The sequence below is a fragment of the Vombatus ursinus genome, unplaced genomic scaffold (assembly GCF_900497805.2).
Source record: "Vombatus ursinus unplaced genomic scaffold, bare-nosed wombat genome assembly UNPS02014789.1, whole genome shotgun sequence".
In the NCBI taxonomy this organism is placed as follows: domain Eukaryota; kingdom Metazoa; phylum Chordata; class Mammalia; order Diprotodontia; family Vombatidae; genus Vombatus; species Vombatus ursinus.
In genome coordinates, this window is record NW_020954567.1 from 238,455 (window position 1) to 260,580 (window position 22,126).

Here is a 22,126-nt window from a genome sequence, read left to right on the forward strand (position 1 = left end):
TGTATGCGTATGAGCATGGGTGTATGTGTGACCAAATGCGTGTAGGCGTGTGTACGTATGTGTGTGTCTGAGTGTGAGCATATATCTGTGTATGAGAGTGAAGTATATGTGTATTTGAGAGGGTATGTGTGTGAGTATGTGTGTATGTGATTGTATGACTATATGTGAGTATACTATTGAGTATGAATGTGTGTGAGTTTATGTGGGTGTATAAGTATATATGTCAGTGACTATGTGTGAGTATGTGTATGTGAGAATGTATGTATGTGTGATTATGAATATGTATGTGTATGTCTGTGAGTATATATGTGAATGTATGTGTATGTGACTGTGTGTGTATGTGACTGTATATACGAGTACAAGTGTATGACCATGTGTGAGTTTGTGGGTGTAGGAGTATACGTCAGTAACTGTGTGTGTGACTGAGTGTGAGTATATGTTTATGAAAGTGTGAGTATATGTGTTGTGACTGTGTGAATGAGTTGTGTATATATTTGTGAGCATGTGTATGTGTGACTGAATGTGAGTATGTATGAGTGCATGTATGCGTATGTGAGTATGTGTGTATATTGGTGACTGTGTATATATGTGTATGAGTGTATGACCATGTATGAGTGTGTATGTGACAATGTATGTATATATGAGTATGCATGTGTATATGTATGTATACAAGTGTGACTGTGTATGTATAAGTGTGTATCTGTGTTTGAGTATATATGTGTGTGTGACTGAGTGTATATGTGACTTTGTGAGTGTGTGACTGAGAGTGTGTGTGTGCATGAGTGTAGGTGTGTGATGTGTGACTATATAAGTACATTTGAGTATGTGTACGTGTGAGTTTGTGAGTGTAAGTATATGTAATGTGTGAGTATGTATATGTGTATATGTGAGACTGTGTGTATGCGTGAATATGATGACCATGAGTATATATGTGTGTGTATGTGTCTGTATGAGTGTGCCTGTGTGTAAGTGTGTATTTGTGATAATACATGTGAGAATTTGTGTGTGTGCACATACTCATCATACTCATTTCATAATGCCCATTTTGTCTGAGAAGCCCAACACTGGCACCGGAAGAGCATGAGCAGGGGGGACCATAGACGCTTGCTTGAGCCTTCCTTCCAAATCTTGTCCCGCGTGAAACCCAGCAGCCCCTTTCTGGAAAGGCTTTAAGTGGTTGTTTCCCCTTTTTCTTTCCATATTGTTGCCCGAGCAAGGTAGGGATTTGTGGTGGTGTTAAGTCAAGAAAATTCTTTTAAAGCACTACTGCCAGTTAATGATTGATTGATGGGAAAAAAGTATCAGTTCTCGCTATGTGTTGCCTGCCTAGGTTTAGGTAATCAACCCTAAAACTGTATTTTCGGTGTGTTGTGTTTGGCCCACCCACAGTATACAAGCTTTCATCACTCTGTTAACAGATTTGTGTAAATACTCTGTAGTTACTGGAGAATCCCCTAATTTCTCTTTATTTTCCTGATCTAAAGTATTATCTAACAGTTTTTCCCAGAGTTTATTTCAGTATTTCTAGTGTTTAGGATTCTTTCTTTTCTCTTAATAGGATGTGTATTTCTTAAGCCTTCTTTCAGTTCCTCACACACAGCATTTCATGAATCTATGTCTTACCGTAAGCTACCCTCCCATGTCTATGATGCACTCCTTCCTCACCTCTGCCTCTTACAAAGTCTACTTCCAAGCTTCCAAGTGGGACTTCCTGAAGCAGGCCTTTTTTCAGTCCTTCCAGATTCTAGTGCCTCCCCCCATCCCCATTGCCTTGTATTTATTTTGTATTTACATATATTGTACATGTTGTCCTTTTGTAGGGAATGTAAGCTGCTTACTTAAATTTTTGTGTTTGCGTCCCTAGCAGCTGGTACAGTGCCTAGATTGATAGTGAGTTTTTGAGTTCACTAAAACCCTTAGATTTTTTTTCAAGCTGTTATCTAACCACACCTCCGAAATCTTTTACTTGTGAAGTTGATTTTTGGAACCTAAGTCTAAGACTCCACATTTTTTAATGTTAATAGATTAAAAAAACCCTTTATCTTATTCACTTTAGCCTAATATTCTAGCCTTTCAAGATCTTTTAAAATGTTAACTCTGTCGGTTCATTGCATTAACTTTTCCCTCCTAGTTCTGTTGTCATCTGTGGATTTGCTAAGCATACATTTTTACCTTCATTTAAGTCACTGTCAAAAGAGTTAAACAGAATAGGGCCGTATTTCCACCTTTTCTAGAAGAATTGAAGTACTTTGCTAAAATCTAGATGAATTGTATCTGTAGAATTCCCATGATCTATTAATTTAGAAACTTTGTCAAAACAGAAAATAAAATTAGTTTGATATTACCTGTTCTTGGTAAAATCATGCTGGTTCTTTGTGATTTCTTTTTTTTCCCCCTGGATTTTTACCAATCATCCTTTTACTAGTACATTTGAGAATTTTTCTAGGAATCAAAGTAAAAAAAATACTAATCTACTTTGTAGACCCTTTTCTCCTCTCTTTTTTGAAAATTGGGATATCAACTCTTTAAACAGTAATTTTTTTATTGCTATTTTTGTTTTTACTTTACCTACATTCCCTCCCATCTTCTGTTGTCCCCTCCCAGAACCCCCTCTCCTTCATACATAATAATGAAGAATTATTTTAAAAAAGAAAAAGAGGAACAAGAGAAAAAAAAAGACTTCAAACCCAATCAATACGTTTTAAAAAGTTACATGCAGTCTTCTCCAAACCTGTGGAATCTCATCTGTTTTCTGTGATCTGATCTGTCAGAGATCATTGGGAGGGGCTTAGCAGTCACATGTCATAGTTCTTTCAGCACCCAAGAATATAATAGCTCAGGTGACTTGAATTCAGTAATGAAAAACAGTGCTCTCATGATATTCTCACTTTACTTATTTTCAGTATTAGTTCCTGGTTATTTGCTTTCCTTCCAGTGCAAACTTCATTCTTAGAGGGGAGAACCGAAGTGTAGAAAAAATTAAGTAGCTTTGTCTTTTCTCGGTCCTCATTTGTTCTTATCTTAACCACCCTGGACTGTGATCTTCTTTGTTCTTTTATCCTCCCTTTTTCCTTAATGTAGTTAACACTTCTCTTTGTTCTTAGATTTTCTCTCTAGCCTTCATCATTACGAGCTTCTGAAACTATTCTTTTACCTTGTTTTTAAATTCACTTTCTTTAATTTTTCCTTTCTTGCATTTTTTTGTAGATGTCTTTAAAAAAAAATCTGAGTTGGGGCAGCTAGGTGGCACAGTGGATAGAGCACCAGCCCTGAAGTCAGGAGGATCTAAGTTCAAATGTGACCTCAGACCAAACACTAGACACTTACTAGCTGTGTGACCCTGGGCAAGTCACTTAACCCCAGTTGCCTAAAAAAAAAAAATCTGAGTTGCTTGGTGAATTCGTTGTGAATCCACACTGGTTCCTTTAGTTAGTAACTCTCTGTTTTCTTCCTCATCAGATTGATTTCTTTTTGTGTTTTTAGAAGTGTATTTGGAGTTCTGTACCTTTCTTCTAGGTCTGACTTCCCGTGTAGAATTGATGCCACTTAACTTTCCTTTTACTTCTTTGAAATATGCTCTTCTAAAATTTAAAATATATCAGACTATAGCCAACTTTTCTCTCCCTTGTCTATCACATACTCTAAAGAGTTGTCCCTTCTGGAGTCATCATCACTCTCCCTCACTTTCCCTTGTGCTAGTACTTGCCTAGTATTGTCAGTTTAACCTCCACCACAGCCCTCTTAGCATCTCCTTGTCTACACTTAAGTGTTTACCATTCTAATTCAGACCCTTATCACCTCTTGCTTGGATTATTGTAATAGCCTCTCTATTGCATTCTCTGCCTGTAGTCTCTTTCCTTGTTTCACCTTGTCTCTGCTATTAGGCTTTGAGCTCCAGGAGAGCAGGGGCTGGGCTGGGCTGTCTTTGCGTTTTTTTTGTTTTTTTTTTTTTATCATCTCTGTGTTTAGCCCAGTGCTGGTATATAGTAGTTGCTTAATACATGCCTGTTCACTAACTGAGCAAATTATTATTGTCAGGTCAAGAGATTATTAGCTGCCCAGCTATTAGTAGAAAGAGGTTCCAGGTATGTGCCCAGAGAATTGAAGTCCTCCATCACTGCTATATCATGGTTTTTTGTGCTGTGCTTGGGACCTATTTCCTAGATTCTTTTTGTGTTGCTGCTCAGAGTGTGCTCCTATGACAACCTTGCTTTTCTGTATTCCTTCGTGATCCACTGTGCTTTGCTTCACTGGCTAGTGGATTTTCTCACATAAGAATCGGGATAGGGATTGGTGCTGGACCTGTGAACAGGACTTAAAGCCAGGAAGATATGTGTTCTGACACATAAAAATAATAATAATAATGATAGCTAGAATTTATATAGCACTTTAAGCTTTGCAAAGTGCTTTACAAATATTACATCATTTGATCATCACAACAACCCCTGGGAGGTAGTGCTATTATCACCCCCATTTTACAGATGAGCAAACTGAGACTGACAGAGGTTCATTGACTTGCCCAGGGTCACACAGTGAGTGTCTGAGGCTTCATTTGAACTCAGATCTTTGTGACTTTTTTTATGAACCGTGTTTTATCGACTGTGTATGTTTTATCAACTGTGCCTTGAGCAGTCTCAATCTATATACGTATACTCAATATAATAGAATATCAGATATGTCTGGGCTATATGATACTGAACTTTGTGATCCTGGACCAGTCACTTAGCCTTTTAGTGCTTGAGATCAGAGGTGTCAGACTCCTGGTCCAGGGATTAAGGAATGTTCAACAAAATCAATAAAAATACAATCCAACCTACATAATACTAATTTGTGATTCTCTTAGTCAGTATGTAGCCCACAGGGATCGATTTCTGTTTGAGTTTGGCCCCGGCCTGTTTTAGGCAGCTATTTAAGGCGTCTAAGGTGAAAAGAAAGAGCTCCCCTGCAGTGATGGAGATAATCTCTCAACCAGGAGTTCCCACTTAGGGATATAATGTTAACAGTGCTAGCACCACATTCCTCAGTCACACGCAGGCTTTACCTATCTTGTTCCTTTTATATAAATTTTACTTTTCTAGTCAATTTCCAGTTCTGGATTTTATCCCATCAAATCTCAGTGATAGCTATAATTTATGTGATCACATTTCCATCCTTCCATTAGGAAATCTATTTCCTTTTGCTTTTTTTTTTAACCTGTGATTTGTTAATTTGCACATACAGCTAGGTCCTGATTAGTGTGAATAAGGAATCCAGTGAAGTTGTTGCATTATTTGAACTCATGTATTTTCATTGGTTTGGAACCAGTGACCATGTTTTATGTAATTTCATCTTCAAGTAGTGTGGATTTGATTACATGTGACCATTGAGACCTACCTGCAGATGTTTGAAGCAATGGGTTTTATTACTGGATCTTTTCTTAGATTTTGTCCCTATGTACTTCTGGATGTTTCTGCTACAGGGATTCTTAATCTTTTTAGTCTCATGTACCCCTTTGACATAGGATTACAAAGGAAACCAATTATATGGAAATACAATTATCAGAATAAAAAAAGTTAAGATAACTCCAGATTAAAAACTCCTACCTACTGCTATTCTCTTCTGTACATTATTGTTGCTCTGTGTGGTGTCATGCTTAGTGCATGTACATAAGTAGTTTTCCTTCCCATTCTTTTTCAGGGAAAGGAGAGCACTTATCAGCTGTGTCTCTAGGCACATATTTCACTTACCCTTTGTAAGCCTCATGTGTAAAATAAAAATGAAAATAACTGTAGTACCCATTGCCCCTTGTTATTTTGAGGACCAAATGAAATGTGTTTAAAATGTTTTGCAAACCGGAAAGGCTCATAGAAATGGCAGATATTGAATTAACTGATACCATGTCCTAATGATAATAATAAAGTACTTTATTAAAGCATGGAATTCTTTGTAGCTCTTCTCTGTCTCCCCTCTGGCAATGTACCCAAATTTAATGTACGCATTTTCAATTGTTTTACAGATTTCCTTTTCCAGACTGCTAGCCACCTTATTTTCTTCTATGAACTTAATGTTAATTTTTCTTTTTTAATCGTTTAGTTCAGTAGGATAAATTTTGCTAACACTAAATGAAGTAGAATAATTACCTGCCATTATAGCTCCCTGTGGTATAATTTGTTTTAGTGATACTTTCTTAGAGTGCCCCAACAGTATCTGGCGCATAGAGGTGATCAGTAAATATACTTAAATGAATCTCAGTGATTTGGGAGTTCTCTTTAATGATGTAGGCAGGTCACCTCTGCCTGTCCTATTTGACCTTTGTTCATTTTCTCCCATAAGTTTGTCATAGAGGGTCCACCCAATGTGCTTGCTTTCTCCTGACACTGAAGGTTTCCAGTGGAGCACTTTTAACTGTCCACCTTGTGTGACCAGCCCATCTGCTGTTCCTATCATACCTTTCTTTGATAGCGTCTTTTATAAATATTATTTTTTTTATTTGTTTTTTGGCAATTGAGGTTAAGTGACTTGCCCAGGGTCACACAGCTAGTAAGTGTTGAGTGTTTGGTCTGAGGCTGGATTTGAACTCAGGTTCTCCTGACTTCGAGGCCCATGCTGTATCCAGTGCGCCACCTAGCTGACCCTATAAATATTATTCTTTAAAGTTCCTTATTGGTTCTATGTTGCATTTTGTTCACACCCACTTTGATCCTTTCTATTACCCTCTGGGTGATAGTCATTTTTAATTCTTTGGAGACTTTTGTAATTAATGTTTTGTAGCCATATAGCAATACCAATAGAATATTAGTACTAAAAAGATGAACCTTTGTTTCCATGGTAATCTTGCCACAATTAAATGAACTTTGCAATTTACCAAAGGTAATCTGCCCTGCTTTCCTCCTCCAGGTCAATCCTGAACCAAACTTATTTGTCCGTATTGTCTGTTTCCTTCCCATATTCTGCCCCCCACCCCCCACCCCACTCCCAACCCTTCTCCCCCTGCCCCCCAGATGGACAAGCTTTATTTCATAATGTGGGTAATAGCCATTCTTTAACTCCTTGGTCTTTTCTGTGTAGATAATTAATCAATAAACATTTATTAAGTGCCTCCTCTGTTCCAGGCACCATGTTAAGCGCTGGGGATACAAAAGGAGACAAAAGGCAGTCTCTGCTCTCAAGGAGCTCACAGTCTAATGGGGGAGACAACAAGTAAACAAATATATACAAACAAGCTATACAAAGGATACATAGGAAATAGTTAACAGAGGGAAAGCACTAGAATTAAGAGGGGTTGGGTTCCATATATCTCCTAGGAGGCTCTGAAATATTCTGGGGCTTAGTGCAACCAGAACAATGTTACCCGAAAAGAGGAGCATCTGGAGTGCCATATCATCCACAGAAAATCCCTTTTTAACTTGGACTCTGCATTAGGTTTCCTTCATAATAGTACTGAATTCCTTTGGAGAGCGTATATCTCCCTATTTTATGTCTTCACTGATGTTTATAATTAGAGGATTGTTGAACAGGCTTGTTATATCTTTAAAAAGATCTTGAATGATTTTGATTTATGGATAGGAGAAACCTTGTTGGAAAAGAGCCTTCAAGGAGGTATTTTGCTATGATGAAATCAAATGCTTTTTCACAGTCAGAAAATGAGATCTTAGATTCTCTACTTTTTCCTGTCACATGCAAAATGGCATTGTTGAATATTGTTTGTAGAAGTATGCTTGTTCCTTACCAATATCCCCTGAGGAGGCCCTTGATGTGTGTATAGATTTTCTATAGATGGGTGAGTAGGCATATGAGTTAATAGTTGTTGATATTTTCTCAATCACTGCTCCCCCCTCCCCCTTTTTTCTTTTTTTGGTGTTAACGAGGTCCAAAATTTTTTTCCTGCTTTTGGTGTATTACTCTCCTTCAGATACCTTGAATATCAGTCCCCCAATGCTTTCACAGTTGCATCTCCTCAAGTACAAGTCTCTCTCTGTATACTTGGCATGGTCTTTTCCCATCATTCTTATTAGTGCCATTTCAGTCTTCCTAGAAACACATCTAGGGCTGTGATGTTTGGGTCCTAATGTGAGAATTCCATTGTTCTTGATTGTGAAAACATTTAATCGTATTAATCTTTACAGTTGTTTTTTCATTTTTATTGTTACCCTCTGATTTTTATCCTTAAATCTCTTTGAGATAACTTTGCTTAGCTGAATGTCTTGCCAAGCTTTTCTGGAAACTTGTTTTGCCTCCTCCCTGCCCCACCTCATTTCTCTGCTTTATGAGACAGTACTGCCTGTCATTATTGACATAATTGCCTGCCATCCTTTGTTATTGCCAATCTTTGTTTAAATTTTTTATAGACAATTGTGTATTCTAAACCAGTTTTTGCCTTTGGATGTCCACCATCTTCTGCTTGGCAAGAGAAAAGTATTTTCTTCTGGGCTCTTTTGTCCTTTTTGTTATGGCAATAGATTTCATTGGTTAAAGTTCTGTATAAAATTATTATAAATTTCAGTGCCATTTTTGGGTTTATTTCTTATTTTCATTACTAAATGCTCATTAAATAGTTTAGGATTGAGTTATTTTAGTTGTATTTTTCTCATTATTTTTCTTGCTTTTTATTAATTTTGATCATTGCCTTGACAAATTGGTGGTATGATTATATACAAACAGTTGATTCAGGGATAATCACTATATCAGTAACAAGTCTTTTCCTGTTTATTTGTTCTTTTTGTGAGTTTTTTGGGTGCATACCTTATCTAATTAGCCTCCAATTATTTTCTTGAAGATTCATGATATAAGGGTGTATAATCCACAATTTGATGGCCTTTAATGAATAAAAAAGTGAGAAGAGGTAAGAATGGCAAGAAGGCATGGTTCAGGAAAAAGAAATGAGTGAAGACAAATATTTGTAGATGAATAAGTCTAATTGATTAAATTATTTGTGAGTCATTTAAGTTATGGGGCGTTAAGTAGGAGAGCTCATTCATTCAGCATTCAATAAGCTATTTTGAAACCTGTAATACAAATGACAGGGAGAGAAATACAGTTAAATAAGATACAGTCCCTGTTTTCAAGGAGTTTATGGTCTAATCAGGTGCCCATGGAACATTAGGCTTTTTAAAAATATAGATGATTGATATCTTTTTTTTTAATATCGCCTGTATTTCCTATTCTTTCTCTCCATCCTCACCTCCAGTCCCATCTTTTCAGAGAGCCATCTTTTGTGGGGAAAAAAAAAAGAGTTTTTTTTTATAAAGAAGAGAAAAAACTCAGGAAAATCAACCAACATATTGAAAGAAATCTGATGTTATATGCAATGTTCCACACTATTGGCCACTTTCCCCATCTGCTCTTTGCAAAGGAGTGTGAGGAGGTGTCTGTTCATATTTCTTCTTAGGGGCCAAATTTGGTCTTTATAATTTCGTAACATTCTATTTTCATAGTCTCATGATGGTTGTTCTTTCTACTTATATTGTTGAAGTTATTGAGTATATTGTTTTTGTGGCTCTGCTCACTTCGCTTTGCCTGATGGTGAAGGTTAGTAGATGAAATACTGGGACCTTACAGAGGGGTGAGGCCTATGTAAATTACTTACCCTCCACTCCTTAGCTACACCAGCTCAGTATTTTATACAAATAAAAAAATACACACATATGTGTGTGTATTTATGTGTGTATACACACACACACATATATTTTATATATGTGTGTATATATATATATATATATACACACACACACACATATATAAAATATATCTCTGAGCAATACAAAGCTCTAAAATATAACTTATGTGCTCTTGGATAAATTAAAAAAAAACCCAAAACTTCTGGCCCTCAGTTTCCTTATCTGTAAGATGAGATAATTGAGCTAGCCATGTACCTATGAGGCAATGTGATGTAGTATAAGGAACATTGAGACCTGAGCTGAGTTAATGTGGTGTATTATACAAAATATTGAGATCTGACCTGAGTTAAAATCCTGCCTTGTTAACCCTTACCTGTTGTGTGGTTATGGACAAGTCCCCCAACTGAGCTTCAGTTTTCTCATATGCAAAATAGGAATATCAACCTCACGGTGTTATAGTGTTTCAGTTAATCAACACGTCCTCATTAAGTACCTGCTATGTGCTCGGCACTGAATTAAATATTGAAGATACAGAAATGAAACAGCCCCTGCCCACAAGAAGCTTACATTTTAATAGGGGAGATAATATGTACCAAGAGGTATACAGAAGATCCTTCCAGAGGAGTTAAACTGCAAGGCCTCCTGCATAAGGTGGTGCTTCAAGCTGAATCTCGCCTGAAGAATTGAAGCTCCATCCAGACAGTGTACAAAAGTGCTTTGTAGCCCTTGAAGTGTCATATACATGTTAGTTGTTAACAATGATTATAGGTGCTTTTAGAAGCACTCTCACTAATAGGGCAATCAGCATCCCATGGACCAGGTCACTGTCTTAACCTTTCTTCACCTCAGATTTTGACCTCAATCCATTGGGGAATTATTTCACCTTTTTGTAATTAAAAGCACCGAGAAAGTGGGATTCACTTTATATTCATAATCATGGGAATATATTTGTTTTATGTCAGAGAGACTTTACTCTTCTAAACAGCAGCTTGTCCACAAAGCCTAATGCTGAGGAAGAACTATTTGGAAACTACATGCATTAAAATACAATTTATTTTAATATTGAGCTCTACATTAAGCTATAACTTAACCAATTAATGTGATTAACTTAGAAAATTGTGAATTCTAAGTTAAAGGTGATGTAGTGTGATAATAATCGATATTTGGAGTAGCACAGTTGGCATAGTCATGTGATATTCTTTTTTTTTTCCAAGATCACTGAATCAAATAATCTTTTTCTTTCTTTTTTTCCTCCATAGATTCAACCCTTTTTGCTGAACTTGGTGATTTAATGGACACAGATGAGTTGCAGCTAGATGTAGAGAATGAAACTTATGTAAGTGTTTAGTAGAGGAGAAATACTGTTTTCTTCAAAGTGGCATTGAATCCTTACCCTAATTACTCAGAGATTTCAGGATAGCAGATTTAGATTTTTAGACTCTTTCATTTTCAACTTTCAATTCATGAGTATCATGGGAACAGCACTGGATTTCAAGTCAGAGGAACAAGTTCAAATCCCTGTTCTCCTACTTATCTATGTGACTGTGGGTTAGTCACCTAATGTCTCTTGACATTAACTTCCTCACCTATAAAATAAGTGATGTGGATTTCACTTCTAGCTGTAAAACCTATTAACTTAGGCACTTAAAATACTGTGTAAATCAGTCTGCCAATTAAAAATAAAAAATAGGATCAACCATGCACTCATTAAATATGGTGTGATACAGCGGTGTCAAACATTGGACGGGGCCAGATGAAAATGTAATTGGGAAACATAAAATAACATTACATTTTGAAAGTCAATATGAGGCCCCTAGAGATCCATATGTGTGGTTAGTGACTCCAGATTCTATTGGCATTTGACAGGATTGGATAGTAGAAAGAATGAGCACTGGAATCAGAAGAACTAGATTCTTCTGGTCGTGTCGTTAAATTGCTTTTCATTTGTATCCTTCTGAAAATAAGTTTGCTTTCACATATTATGATTAACAGTTTTCACTAATAGTTACATGTGTAAGGAAAGATTTTTCCCCTCTAACCATGAAAATACTTTGTATCATAGTAGCAATATCTCTTCCTTCTTTTATTGTTATTGTTTGTTCTTTGTTTTCAAAGCACACCAGTGACATCACAAGGGTGATGTCTTCACTTTTGTGTGAATTGATTTTATGTGAGGCAGAGTTTCACAAAGTTGTCAGCCTCACTGTCTTCCTGAGTCATCAAATTCCAGCGGCAGGGCAAAAGTCAAGATGACTGATGATGGCCTGGGATGACCTTGGCACCTTTGATATCTGACCAGGCTTTAAGTACTCTGTAGAGCCTGCTTCAGCTCCTTCATAGCCATTGGAACAAATTGTCCTCATCTGTCCATTCCACTGAGGGAAGTCTTCACATGCTTGGGGTAGTCATCCCCCTAACTCACTGAGGCCTGGCAGTTACCTTCAGCCTGGTTTAGATGGTTTGGCTCGGTGTGGCTGCTGTGCATGCTACAGCTTCTCGGAGCCACAGGTGATAGTTGGGTGAATCAGGTGGACACCAAAGGTGGATGAGAACCCCCCCTGAAAAGGGCTCATCCAACCCATACCAGAGGCACTCTTCCTCCTGAACACCTCATACACCCCTTGTTTTAAGAGCAGTTTTGAAGACCTAAGTACCATGTCAGAGACATGTTGGTTAATATTTAAATATCCTTTTAGTGAATAATTTTTTATCTCTAAATGTAGCTTATTCTCTTTGCTGCAGAAGTTCTTAAGCTGAAAAGATAAAGGTGGGCAGCTAGATTCTAGAAGGTGGGCACATTTAATTCAAGAGAACTTTATTTAGCACTTATAATGTGTAAGGCATTGTCCTGGGCCCTGAGGGGGAATACAAGCTAAAGAAAAATGTTCTCTGCCCTCAAGGAGTGCCCCTTAGAGCCTGAGAGAGACAAAACAGACCAAAGGGCTTTACCAAGGAAAGTGCTCTATGGGGAAGTGCTATAACAGTGCGTAAGAGGAAAGAAGTGACGTTTAGGCCGGGCCTATGTAGGATTTAAACATGGGATCATGAAGACGGAGGAAATAGCATTCCCTGTGTTGAAAAGGGAACAAAGGTAGGAACTTGTGGGAACTGATTCTTTGCTTGGAGAACAATAAGTAGACCCTGGAAAAGACAGATTTGAGAATTATTTTTTTTCAGTAATGGTGATGAAATTGTCCTGATCCATTCACACTCTTGTTCCTTTGTAAACAAGGACAGCATTTTAAGATTCGCATTATGCTGTCCTGGATTTTCATCTGTGTTCGTAGGTTTAATAACATTGAAAAGCACCAGTAACTAAAATTCTCATGAAACGCAAGCTCAAAAATAATAGAAAGTAGTTCAGTTTTACTGAATTTTATTTTAGGTCTGCTCTTTAATTTCTTTTGGTTCATTCATTCATTGATTCCACAATAATTATTTCTTGTTACTTGATCCCCTTTCTTCTTGTGTCTTTCCTCCTGGAGAGCTTTCTTCAAGTCATTCCTTCCCGAGTCTTTCCCCATCCTTAGACGTTTCCTTGGCCCAGTCATCTTCCCAGGCTATCATCCTTTGTTTCTCTTTCCTTTCACTGCCAGACTCCTAGAATAAGAAACTAACTCTACTTTCTTACCACCCATTCATTTTTAACCCTGTAAGTTTCTGACCCTGTCATTCTACTCAGCCCTCTCCAAGATTACCAAAGATCTTTCAGCTGCTAAATCAGATGGGCTTTTCTCAGCTTTCATGCTCCATGACTTGTCTGCAGCTTTTGACACTCCAGTTTACTTACCCTTTCTGGCTTCTCTCTCTTCCTTTTGCTTTTACAACACTGTTTCCTACCTACCTGTTGAATCACTCCATTTTAGCTTTCTGACTACTCCTCATTCCCTCTATGTTAGCATAGACGTCCTCCACGGCTCTGCCTGGGCCTTCTTCTCACCTTACACCCTCCATCTTGGGCCTTCTTCTCACCTTACACCCTCCATCTTGGTAAAAACTCATTAATTCCTATGGCTATGATGATCATCTCCATGCATATGACTCCTGAATTTATGGATCCACTCTAATCTCTCTCTAGAGCTCCATGCTATATGTTTCTACCTGGATATTCCATCAGAATCTCAAATTGAACATGCCCCAAATGGAAATCATTATCTTTCTCCCCCAAATCTACCTTTTCACCCTCTAAAATTCCCTAGGCCTATTGAGGGTACTACCATTTTCTCAGTTATCCAGGTTTGTAACCTTAGTTTAGTTGTTTTCAGTCATGTTTGATTTTTTGTGACCTCTCTTGGGGTTTTCTTGGCAAAGATACTGGAGTGGATTGCCATTTCCTTCAGGAACTCATTTTACAGATGAGGAAAGTGAGGCATACAGGGTGAAGTAACTTGCTCAACACAGCTAGTAATTGTCTCAGGCTATATTTGAACTCAGGTCTTTTGACCCTCTATCCACTGAGCCACCAACTGCCCCCTGTAACCTCAGAGTTATTCTTTACTGTTTCTGCTCTAACATCCCACATTCAGTTTCCTTATGTTGGCTTTTAACACATATTTTAAAAAAAAATTATGAACTTAACCTCAACAAATACGAGCATTTTAGTATTCTGAGAAAAAAAAAGAGCATATATGAAATCGTGAATTTATGATATATACAGGTTTTTATCATAGTAGTCACAAAATTGCCCTGTTTGTGTTCCCTTCTGATTTGTTTTCTTTGAACCAAGTTTCTTTTTTTATTCTTTTTCCACTGTCTCTTGCCTCTATCCCCTCACCCCGACTCTTAGAGTCAGTGCCCTAGTTTAGGCATGCTTCACCTCTTGTCTGAACTCTCAACTAATTGGTCTTCCTGCTTCCAGCTCCTTTCCTGTCTAAATGGCTGCCAGAATGAGCTTCCTAGGGCCTAGATCTGACCATGTGACTGCTTAGATGACTTCTAAAACTCCCATTCAGCTTTCCTTCTACAATCTTCCTACTCCTGTTCAAACACTTTCAAAGGCTCTGTTTTACTTCTAGGGCAGCAGTTCTTACCCTGAGGTCCAGGAATTTGCTTTTAAAAGTACTTTGATAACTTCATTTCAATGTAATTGGCTTGCTTTGTCATCCTATGTATTTTATTTTATGAATTTAAGAACATTATTCTGAGAAGGGAGGCATAGACATTACCACATTGCCAGAGGATCCAAGATACAAAAAAACTCAAGAACCACTTCTCTGGTTCAAATAAAAACTCCTTAGGTTGTACTTTAAGGCCCTACTGGTTAGCTTCAACCTACTTTTCCAGCCTTATTTCATATTACTTCCTTTAATACACTCAACTATTCTAGTCAAACTAGACAAGTTAAATTTCTCTCATTTGGGGTTCCAGCTTTTGCTTCCATTAATTTACAAAGGACATCCTCACCCTGGAATGCACTGCTTCCTTACCTCTACCAGTTAGAATCCTCATCTTCCTTCAGAGTCAGCATAAGCATCATGTACCTCTAACCCCTACACCAGCTTGACAGACAGACTCAACCACGTTGAGGATACTACCGGGCCTCAAACTCATTAGTGAGTTAGGGGGATGTTTACCCCAAGCACATGAAGACTTCCCCTGGCAGAATGGGCAGATGAGAACAGTTTATTCTAGTGGCTCTGAAGGCAACTGAAGCAGGCTTTGTGGAATACTTAGAGCTTGCTTAGGCATTGAAGGTGCCAAGATCATCCACCGCATCCCAGGCCATCACTAGTCTTCTCAACTTTTGTCCTGCCACTGGACTTTGATGACTCCGGAAGAGAGAGTGAGGCTGACAACTTTATGAAACTGTGCCTCACTTAAAACCAATTCATGAGCAAGTCAAAGCATCTCCCCATAATGTTACTGATCTTCTTTGAAAACAAAGGAAGAACAATAAGGTGCCACATTCTCTCTTAAACCTTCTGGGTTGTTAATCATCTCTTCCTTCAAAAATCAACTTGTATTTACTTATTGGTGTATCTAGATAAGTAGGAATTGGGAAAGAAGAAGGTTACAAGAGCAGTTTGTGGCCATAGAACAAAGAGAGGTTGTATGACTTATGTTCACTCAACAAAATTTGTCAACTTTGTGTAATTCACTATGATAGATGTTGATTAAATGCATGACCTGGATCCCATTAGTATCATGCTCTCCACAACTGAATTTAACTGACACCGGACATTAGGTAAGTCCTTTAAGTGCTGCTACAAGATGTGATTGGATCATTTGGGAAACCCCTTTTTCTACATTTGGGTGATATAAATTATATATAATTTTTGGCATATTATTTCTGATACTTTATTGCATGTGATTTGTCTTTTACTCTTTTCATTTTCTTTGGCTGATTTGTAACCCACAGGAAAACAATTTCTATAACCTTGGCTTTGATTTGGATTTGATGCCATGGGACTCAGACCCTTGGGGGATTTCAAACCAATCTTGTACAGGTAACAGTTTGCCACTTTTAATTTGTAATGGGGTATATAGACAGGATTGACTTTTGGGTTATTCCACGGTACAGCCATTCAATTTTTCTGCTTGTGAGTCCTGATGGTGGTTAAAACACATAGTGGACTGTCTATTCTACCTGTTCTAGCTTGTTACTCCAAAAAAAAAAAAGAAAGAAAGAGAGAAAGGAAAGAAAAACACTTCTGCAGGATCAATAGAAAGAATTGCCTAAATCTTAAATATCATAAATGAATTTAAAATTCATGCCAGGAACAAAAGTATACCGTCAGTGAGAGAAATAGATGCCTGGGGCTGACCTTGGCTACATTTGACGGACAGTTGTCATAGAGAAAGAGATTTTTTTTTAAAAATCTGAAAAGTTAAAATTGCCTTAAAATTGTTTATCTGAATATTTTATAGGATTAGAAAGTATATAGATTTTTTTTACCCCAGACATTTCAGGTTATCAAATTTATAGGTTCTGTGTTCCAGAAATATTTTTGCCTCTCCTTTTCATTGTAGTACTGGCTTCAAATTAAGAATTTTGAAGTCTTTGGTTATGATTTTTTTTTTTACTTTTCTTTTTTTCTCTTATGTCCATCCTTGATCATATTGGTAACAGACACTCAGAATTAAAGTGGTTATTTATTCTCTTGTTTTACAAAACCAGTGCTGTTCTCTCTTTTTTTTTTTTTTTTTTTTAACCTCTGCTAATGGCAAATTTTACATTTTGAGTACTAGGTGAAATTTACTGGTTTAGATTAGCCTCTACTTAATTCAACAAGCATTTACGAAATGCCTGCATCCAAGGTATTACAATGATAACTGCATATGTCCTAATTATGCATTTGCCCAAAAGAGAAAAAAAGATTAAAATTGGGCATTAAACACACATTTATATCTGGGAATTGAACTTTCCAAAGTCAGCGTTTATGTTTAAGTATTTAAAGCTCCTTTTTAAATGTGGAATTTATTTTTACTCTTGTTCATTTTCTTCCATGAGTTATGATGTCTAGGTGGAAAAATCTCTTGTCCCATGTTTTACAGATAAATATATCAAGGCAGAGCCTCAGCCACTTTCTCCTGATTCCTCAAGCTGTTCAGTCTCTTCCCCTCAATCAGTGGATTCTTATTCTTCAACTCAGCATGTTCCTGTAAGTAGCTGGGCCCTTATGTTGACTTGGTCGTAAAAAAAATATGGAAGAGTAACACTTTAAAACCTTGCTAATTCACAATACTTGGATGAAGCCTGTCTGACTTGAATTAACAAATATTTATTAAATACCCTCTTTGTTCCAGGAAATGTGGTAAGTATACAAAGTCAAAAATGAAACAGTCTCTGTCCTCAAGGAACTTACGTTCTTTCGGGAGAGATAACATGTACAGCTATAAGTAATAGTATTAATAATAAATACCAGGTACTATTTTTGGAGAAACTAGTGGCTGGGGACAGAGGAACTCATCAGGTATCAGGAAATACCTCATGTAGGAGGTGTCTCTTAAGCTGAACTTTGAAGGCAGCTAGAGATTCTCAGAGGTGGAGATGAGGAGAGAGTGCTTTCTAGGCATGAGGGACAGCCTCTGCAAATGCCTAGATGGATGCTCTTTGAGAAGGACGGTAGTAGGTTTGGCTGGACCATAGTGTGTGTCAAGGGAAGTAATACATACCAAGGTTGGAAAGGTAGGTTAGAACCAGGTTGTGAAGGGTTGTCTTCATCCTTCCTTCTTGAAGAAGACCAATGACATCATGAGGGTGATGTCTTGACTTGTGTGTTAATTGAATTTGAGCGAGGCAGAGCTGTGCAAAGTCATCAGCTTTGCTCTCTCCCCCAGAGTCATTGCTCTTCCTTCAGATGTATCGGAGTCCAGTGGCAAGACAAAGGTCAGGATGACTGGCAGTGGTCCAGGTAATGGGAGCCACTGAAGTCTGTAAAATGAAGGAATGAAATGGGAGGCAAGGTATGTAGGCATGATCAAACCTGTGCTTTAGGAAAATCATTGGCAGTTATGTGGAAGATGGATTGGAGAAAGAAGAGACTTAAGGCAGGGAGACCAATTAAGGGCTGTAGCCATAGTCTAGGTGAAAGGTTATAAGGACCTAGACTAGGTTGGTGGCTATATGAGGGGAGAGAATGGAATGGATTTGGGCGATGTCATGGAGGCAGAATCAACAAGAATTGGTGCCGATTTTTTTAGGTAGGAAGCATGCTTTTAATTAATCACAGTATGCCTTATGAATTCAGATAACAATGGTAATAAACAAAATGAGATCAATTAGTGAAAAGATTATATCTTGTAATGGGCCTGCATTACACATTGTGTCTTGTAAACATTCAGATTTTTTAATATGTGGTAATTCATTTTGGTGCCCAAAAGTTTAAAAAAGTTAACTTACTGGTTTGTGAAAATATTGATTTTTATTCTGTTTTCCCTTTACAAGACTGACAGTTCACAGAGGAAGATGTTTTAAACTTTTTTCTGAATAAGAATCATCAGTTGTAGTTTGATTTCTAGTTGTGTAGTTTGAGTTACACTTATTTCTGCATATGTTTTTATATAATGTGACCAAATGCTTCACTTATGCAGTATCTTGCTTCACATTTATATCCTATACCAGGCTTCAGCAACTTAGTGGTATTGTGTCAGAAAGATGATTTTCATTGGCACACTGTCTACTCTAGTATCCTAGGTAAAACTGCAGTGTAGAATAAATTTTGTTTTTGGTGCTCCCCTACCTACCTAATTTGTGCCTCTTTTTGAACCCATTGTCACCCCTTCTTCCATGTGTTTTACTCTCTACTCCTTAATTTCATAAAATCACAGGGTTTTAGTTTTGAAAAGCATTTGGTCTAACCTCTAATTTGGTCTGATCACTGATGCAGTGATATCTACCGATTAATTAACAAGCATTTATTAAGTACCTACTCTGTGTCAGGCACTGTTAGATGCCAGGGTACAAAAATAAAGAATGAAAATAAACCTTATAGTGAGCTTACATTCTGATGGAAAATTATCACTTAAGGAAAATTACTTTTGTCCCAGAGTAGAGGATGTATTGGAGTGGTGAGAAGCTTGAGGCAGCGAATCCAGCTAGAAGGCTGTCACAATAATATGGGCAGTAGGTAATGGAGCCTGAACTAAAGTGGTAGCTGGGGGAGTAGAGGGTAGAATTCCACTCAAAGAGGTATTGTGAAGGTAGAAATAGCAAGATTTGACAGCTGTTTGGGTTTGTAGCAGGGAGGAAATATGAGGAGCTAAGGATAATAATGAGATTATGAACCTGGGAAATTAGAAGGACAGTGACAGAAATAGGAAAGTTGGAAGAGGGAGAGTTTAGGGGAAAAGATACTGAGTTCCACTTTTGACATGTCACATTTAAGAGGTGTCCGGTACATCCAATTTGAAATGCCCAGTCGGTAATTGGTGACCTGGGGCTGAAGCTCAGGGAGAGACTGGAGCTGTATATCTGTATCTCTCTCTCTCTTTCTATCTCCGCCTCCATCTCTTTCTTGGCCATCTGCACAGCCATGATCGTTCATCCCATGGCAGCTGAAGAGGTTACCAAGAGAGAACATTAAGGGATGCCCTCTGCAGCATCCTGGAGAAGTGTCTCCATCAGCTTTTGCTTGATCATCTTCATTAAGAGGGAACTTGCTTCCTCAGAAGGGAGTCTGTTCTGTTTTTAGGAAATTCTTCTTTATATTGAGCCAAAGGCTGACTCCCTGTAACTTGTACTTTGTGGTTCTCCTTCTCTCCAGAGCTGCATAGAATAAGTCTAATCTCCCTTCCATGTGACAGACCTTCAGCTATTTGAAGAAAGCTATTAAGTAATTTTTCTCCAGGCTAAACATCTCCAGTTCCTTAAACCTAAACTGGTTCCTTAAACCAGAGTCAGGCTTTGTGCTCAGAATCTAATGGGGAAGACAACGTACAAACAACTGTGTACACATAAGTTATATACTAGATAAATTGGAGATAATCAACAGATGGAAGGCAGTAGGGTTAAGGGAGATAGAGAGAGGCTTCCTGTAGAACGTAGGATTTTAGTTGGGACTTGAAGGAAGCCAGGATGGATTGAAGACAAGGAGCATTCCAGGGATGGGAGACAGCCAGAAAAAATGTCTGGAGCTGAGAGATGGAGTCATAAAGGTTATGGAAGGTAAAATAGGGTGGGAGGGAAGGAGCCTTTGGGTGAGTCAGATCTATGGATGGTAATATACTGACCTTGGTTCAGGATAATGTTTTATAGTTGCCATATTTCAAATTTTTTTTCCCTGTGAAGTGCTTTTTTTTCCCTTTTTTTGGTGAGGCAATCAAGGTTAAGTGACTTATGAAGTGCGTTTTTTTAAAAAATTTATCCACCATATAGATTCACCACTTAGTAGGTGCTTAGTACGTGCTATCACATATTACACATAGATTGTGAAATTCAATATTCAGTATAATATTAGGGACACATACTTAGGAAATACTTTTTATAATGAATTAGTAAGGGAAAATTGCAACTGTTTGCATTTGTTTTTTCATTTTATTTCTTATAGGAAGAGTTGGATTTATCATCTAGTTCCCAGATGTCTCCCCTCTCTTTATATAGTGAAACCTCTAACAGCCCCTCCTCATCGGAGTTACTAAAGGAAGACAAGCCTGTCATTGGTGCTACAAACAGGACTGGTATTGCTTATCTTTTGACTAATTTTTCTAACGTGGGCATAGGTTTATTTTCACGTTCTCCAGGGGAGTCTTAGAGTTAGAGTTTCTCTGATTAAGCTTTCTTGCTTTTGTGAAATTCATGGAGATGTATTGGTCCATGATGATTCGCTGATTAGAGACAGAGGAAGAAGTAATCTTTTTTATTTCTTTGTTTTCCTTTGTAACATCTCTGTGTTTCTAGTTAGTAGCTTCCTCAGACAGACATAATGGACCTTAAAAATAACCTTTATTATCTTAAGTAGTGAGATCTAATCCACAATTAAATGTACCTATTTTATGGCCAATATTTAACCAAGGTAATATATAGAAGAAAAGGTTTAAAGGATGTCATCAAGGGATTGTGTAACAGGAAGAAACAATGGGCTGGTCACATGGTGAGAGTGAGTAATGACCGGTGGGAGTGCGAGTGCTCCACTGATACCTTCAGGACCTCAGGAGAAAGTAAAGAAGGCCTCTAGCCCATTGGGAGGGTCTCCTGTGGAGAACTCTTGGGAGAGCAAGGATGAGATTCAGATAGAATGGACAGGCATAGATGAGTTACGATCTGCATCATTGGAGAGAATTCCTGACTCAGTTGGATCATAGATCCATTTAAGTATTTGAGAGTGATAAGTAGAAAATAAGTAAGTGTATTAATTTTTATTCTTCATACTTTAATTGATCCAGTCAGATTCATTTGTGGTTTGATGGTTTTTTTTTTCCTATAGTAAATGGACTGACTCCAAAAAAACAAAGTCACATTATTTCAAAGCCTTCAATTCAGCCCAAGCCTTTACTTCTGCCAGCAGTACCCAAGAGTCAAGCCAACTCTAGCATTCCAACCAAAGCAATCATCATTCAGACACTCCCAACACTTCTACCCTTGACAAAGCAGCAACCTGTTATTCACATTCAACCTGCACCTGCTAAAGGTACAATATTGAAGTATTTGTGATTGTGTCTATCAGAGGTTCTGAAGTTATTTGGCCTAATGCCCCCTTTAAAAAAAAAAAAATTACTCTGTGCCCCCTTGGAAAGCTTTCTTTAACTTTAATGGTTAACCCTTTCTTTAACTCTTTAACGGTCTTTTTGAAATTTGTGTCATTCCAAAAAAAATATAAAATATATTTTTAAAAAATGACGCACCTTTTTTTTGGTGAGGCAGTCGGGATTAAGTGACTTGCCCAAGGTCACACAGCTAGTACATGTCAAGTGTTTGGTCTGAGACCGGATTTGAACTCAGGTCCTCCTGACTACAGGGCCGGTGCTCTATCTACTGTGCCTCCTAGCTGCCCCTAAAAATGACGCATCTTAAATTTAATAATTTATTGTAAATTTGTGGGGTTTTGCTGGTGTTGAAATTTTGATAATGCAATATTGCATCATGTAACCAT

At 37.7% G+C, this 22,126-nt stretch overlaps 1 protein-coding gene across 3 annotated transcripts in view; it reads left to right on the forward strand.

Annotated features, from left to right (window-relative positions):
- Positions 1-22,126, forward strand: part of ATF6 (activating transcription factor 6) — a 208,241-nt gene that overhangs the window by 700 nt on the left and 185,415 nt on the right. For 2 of the 3 annotated variants that reach the window (XM_027868414.1, XM_027868415.1), the window contains exons 2-6: positions 10,856-10,932; positions 15,955-16,042; positions 17,091-17,197; positions 20,585-20,714; positions 21,461-21,664. In XM_027868414.1, the coding sequence (XP_027724215.1) occupies positions 10,856-10,932; positions 15,955-16,042; positions 17,091-17,197; positions 20,585-20,714; positions 21,461-21,664 (606 nt within the window). The remainder of the gene's footprint in view (positions 1-10,855; positions 10,933-15,954; positions 16,043-17,090; positions 17,198-20,584; positions 20,715-21,460; positions 21,665-22,126) is intronic. The other variant, XM_027868416.1, reaches the window with a different exon arrangement.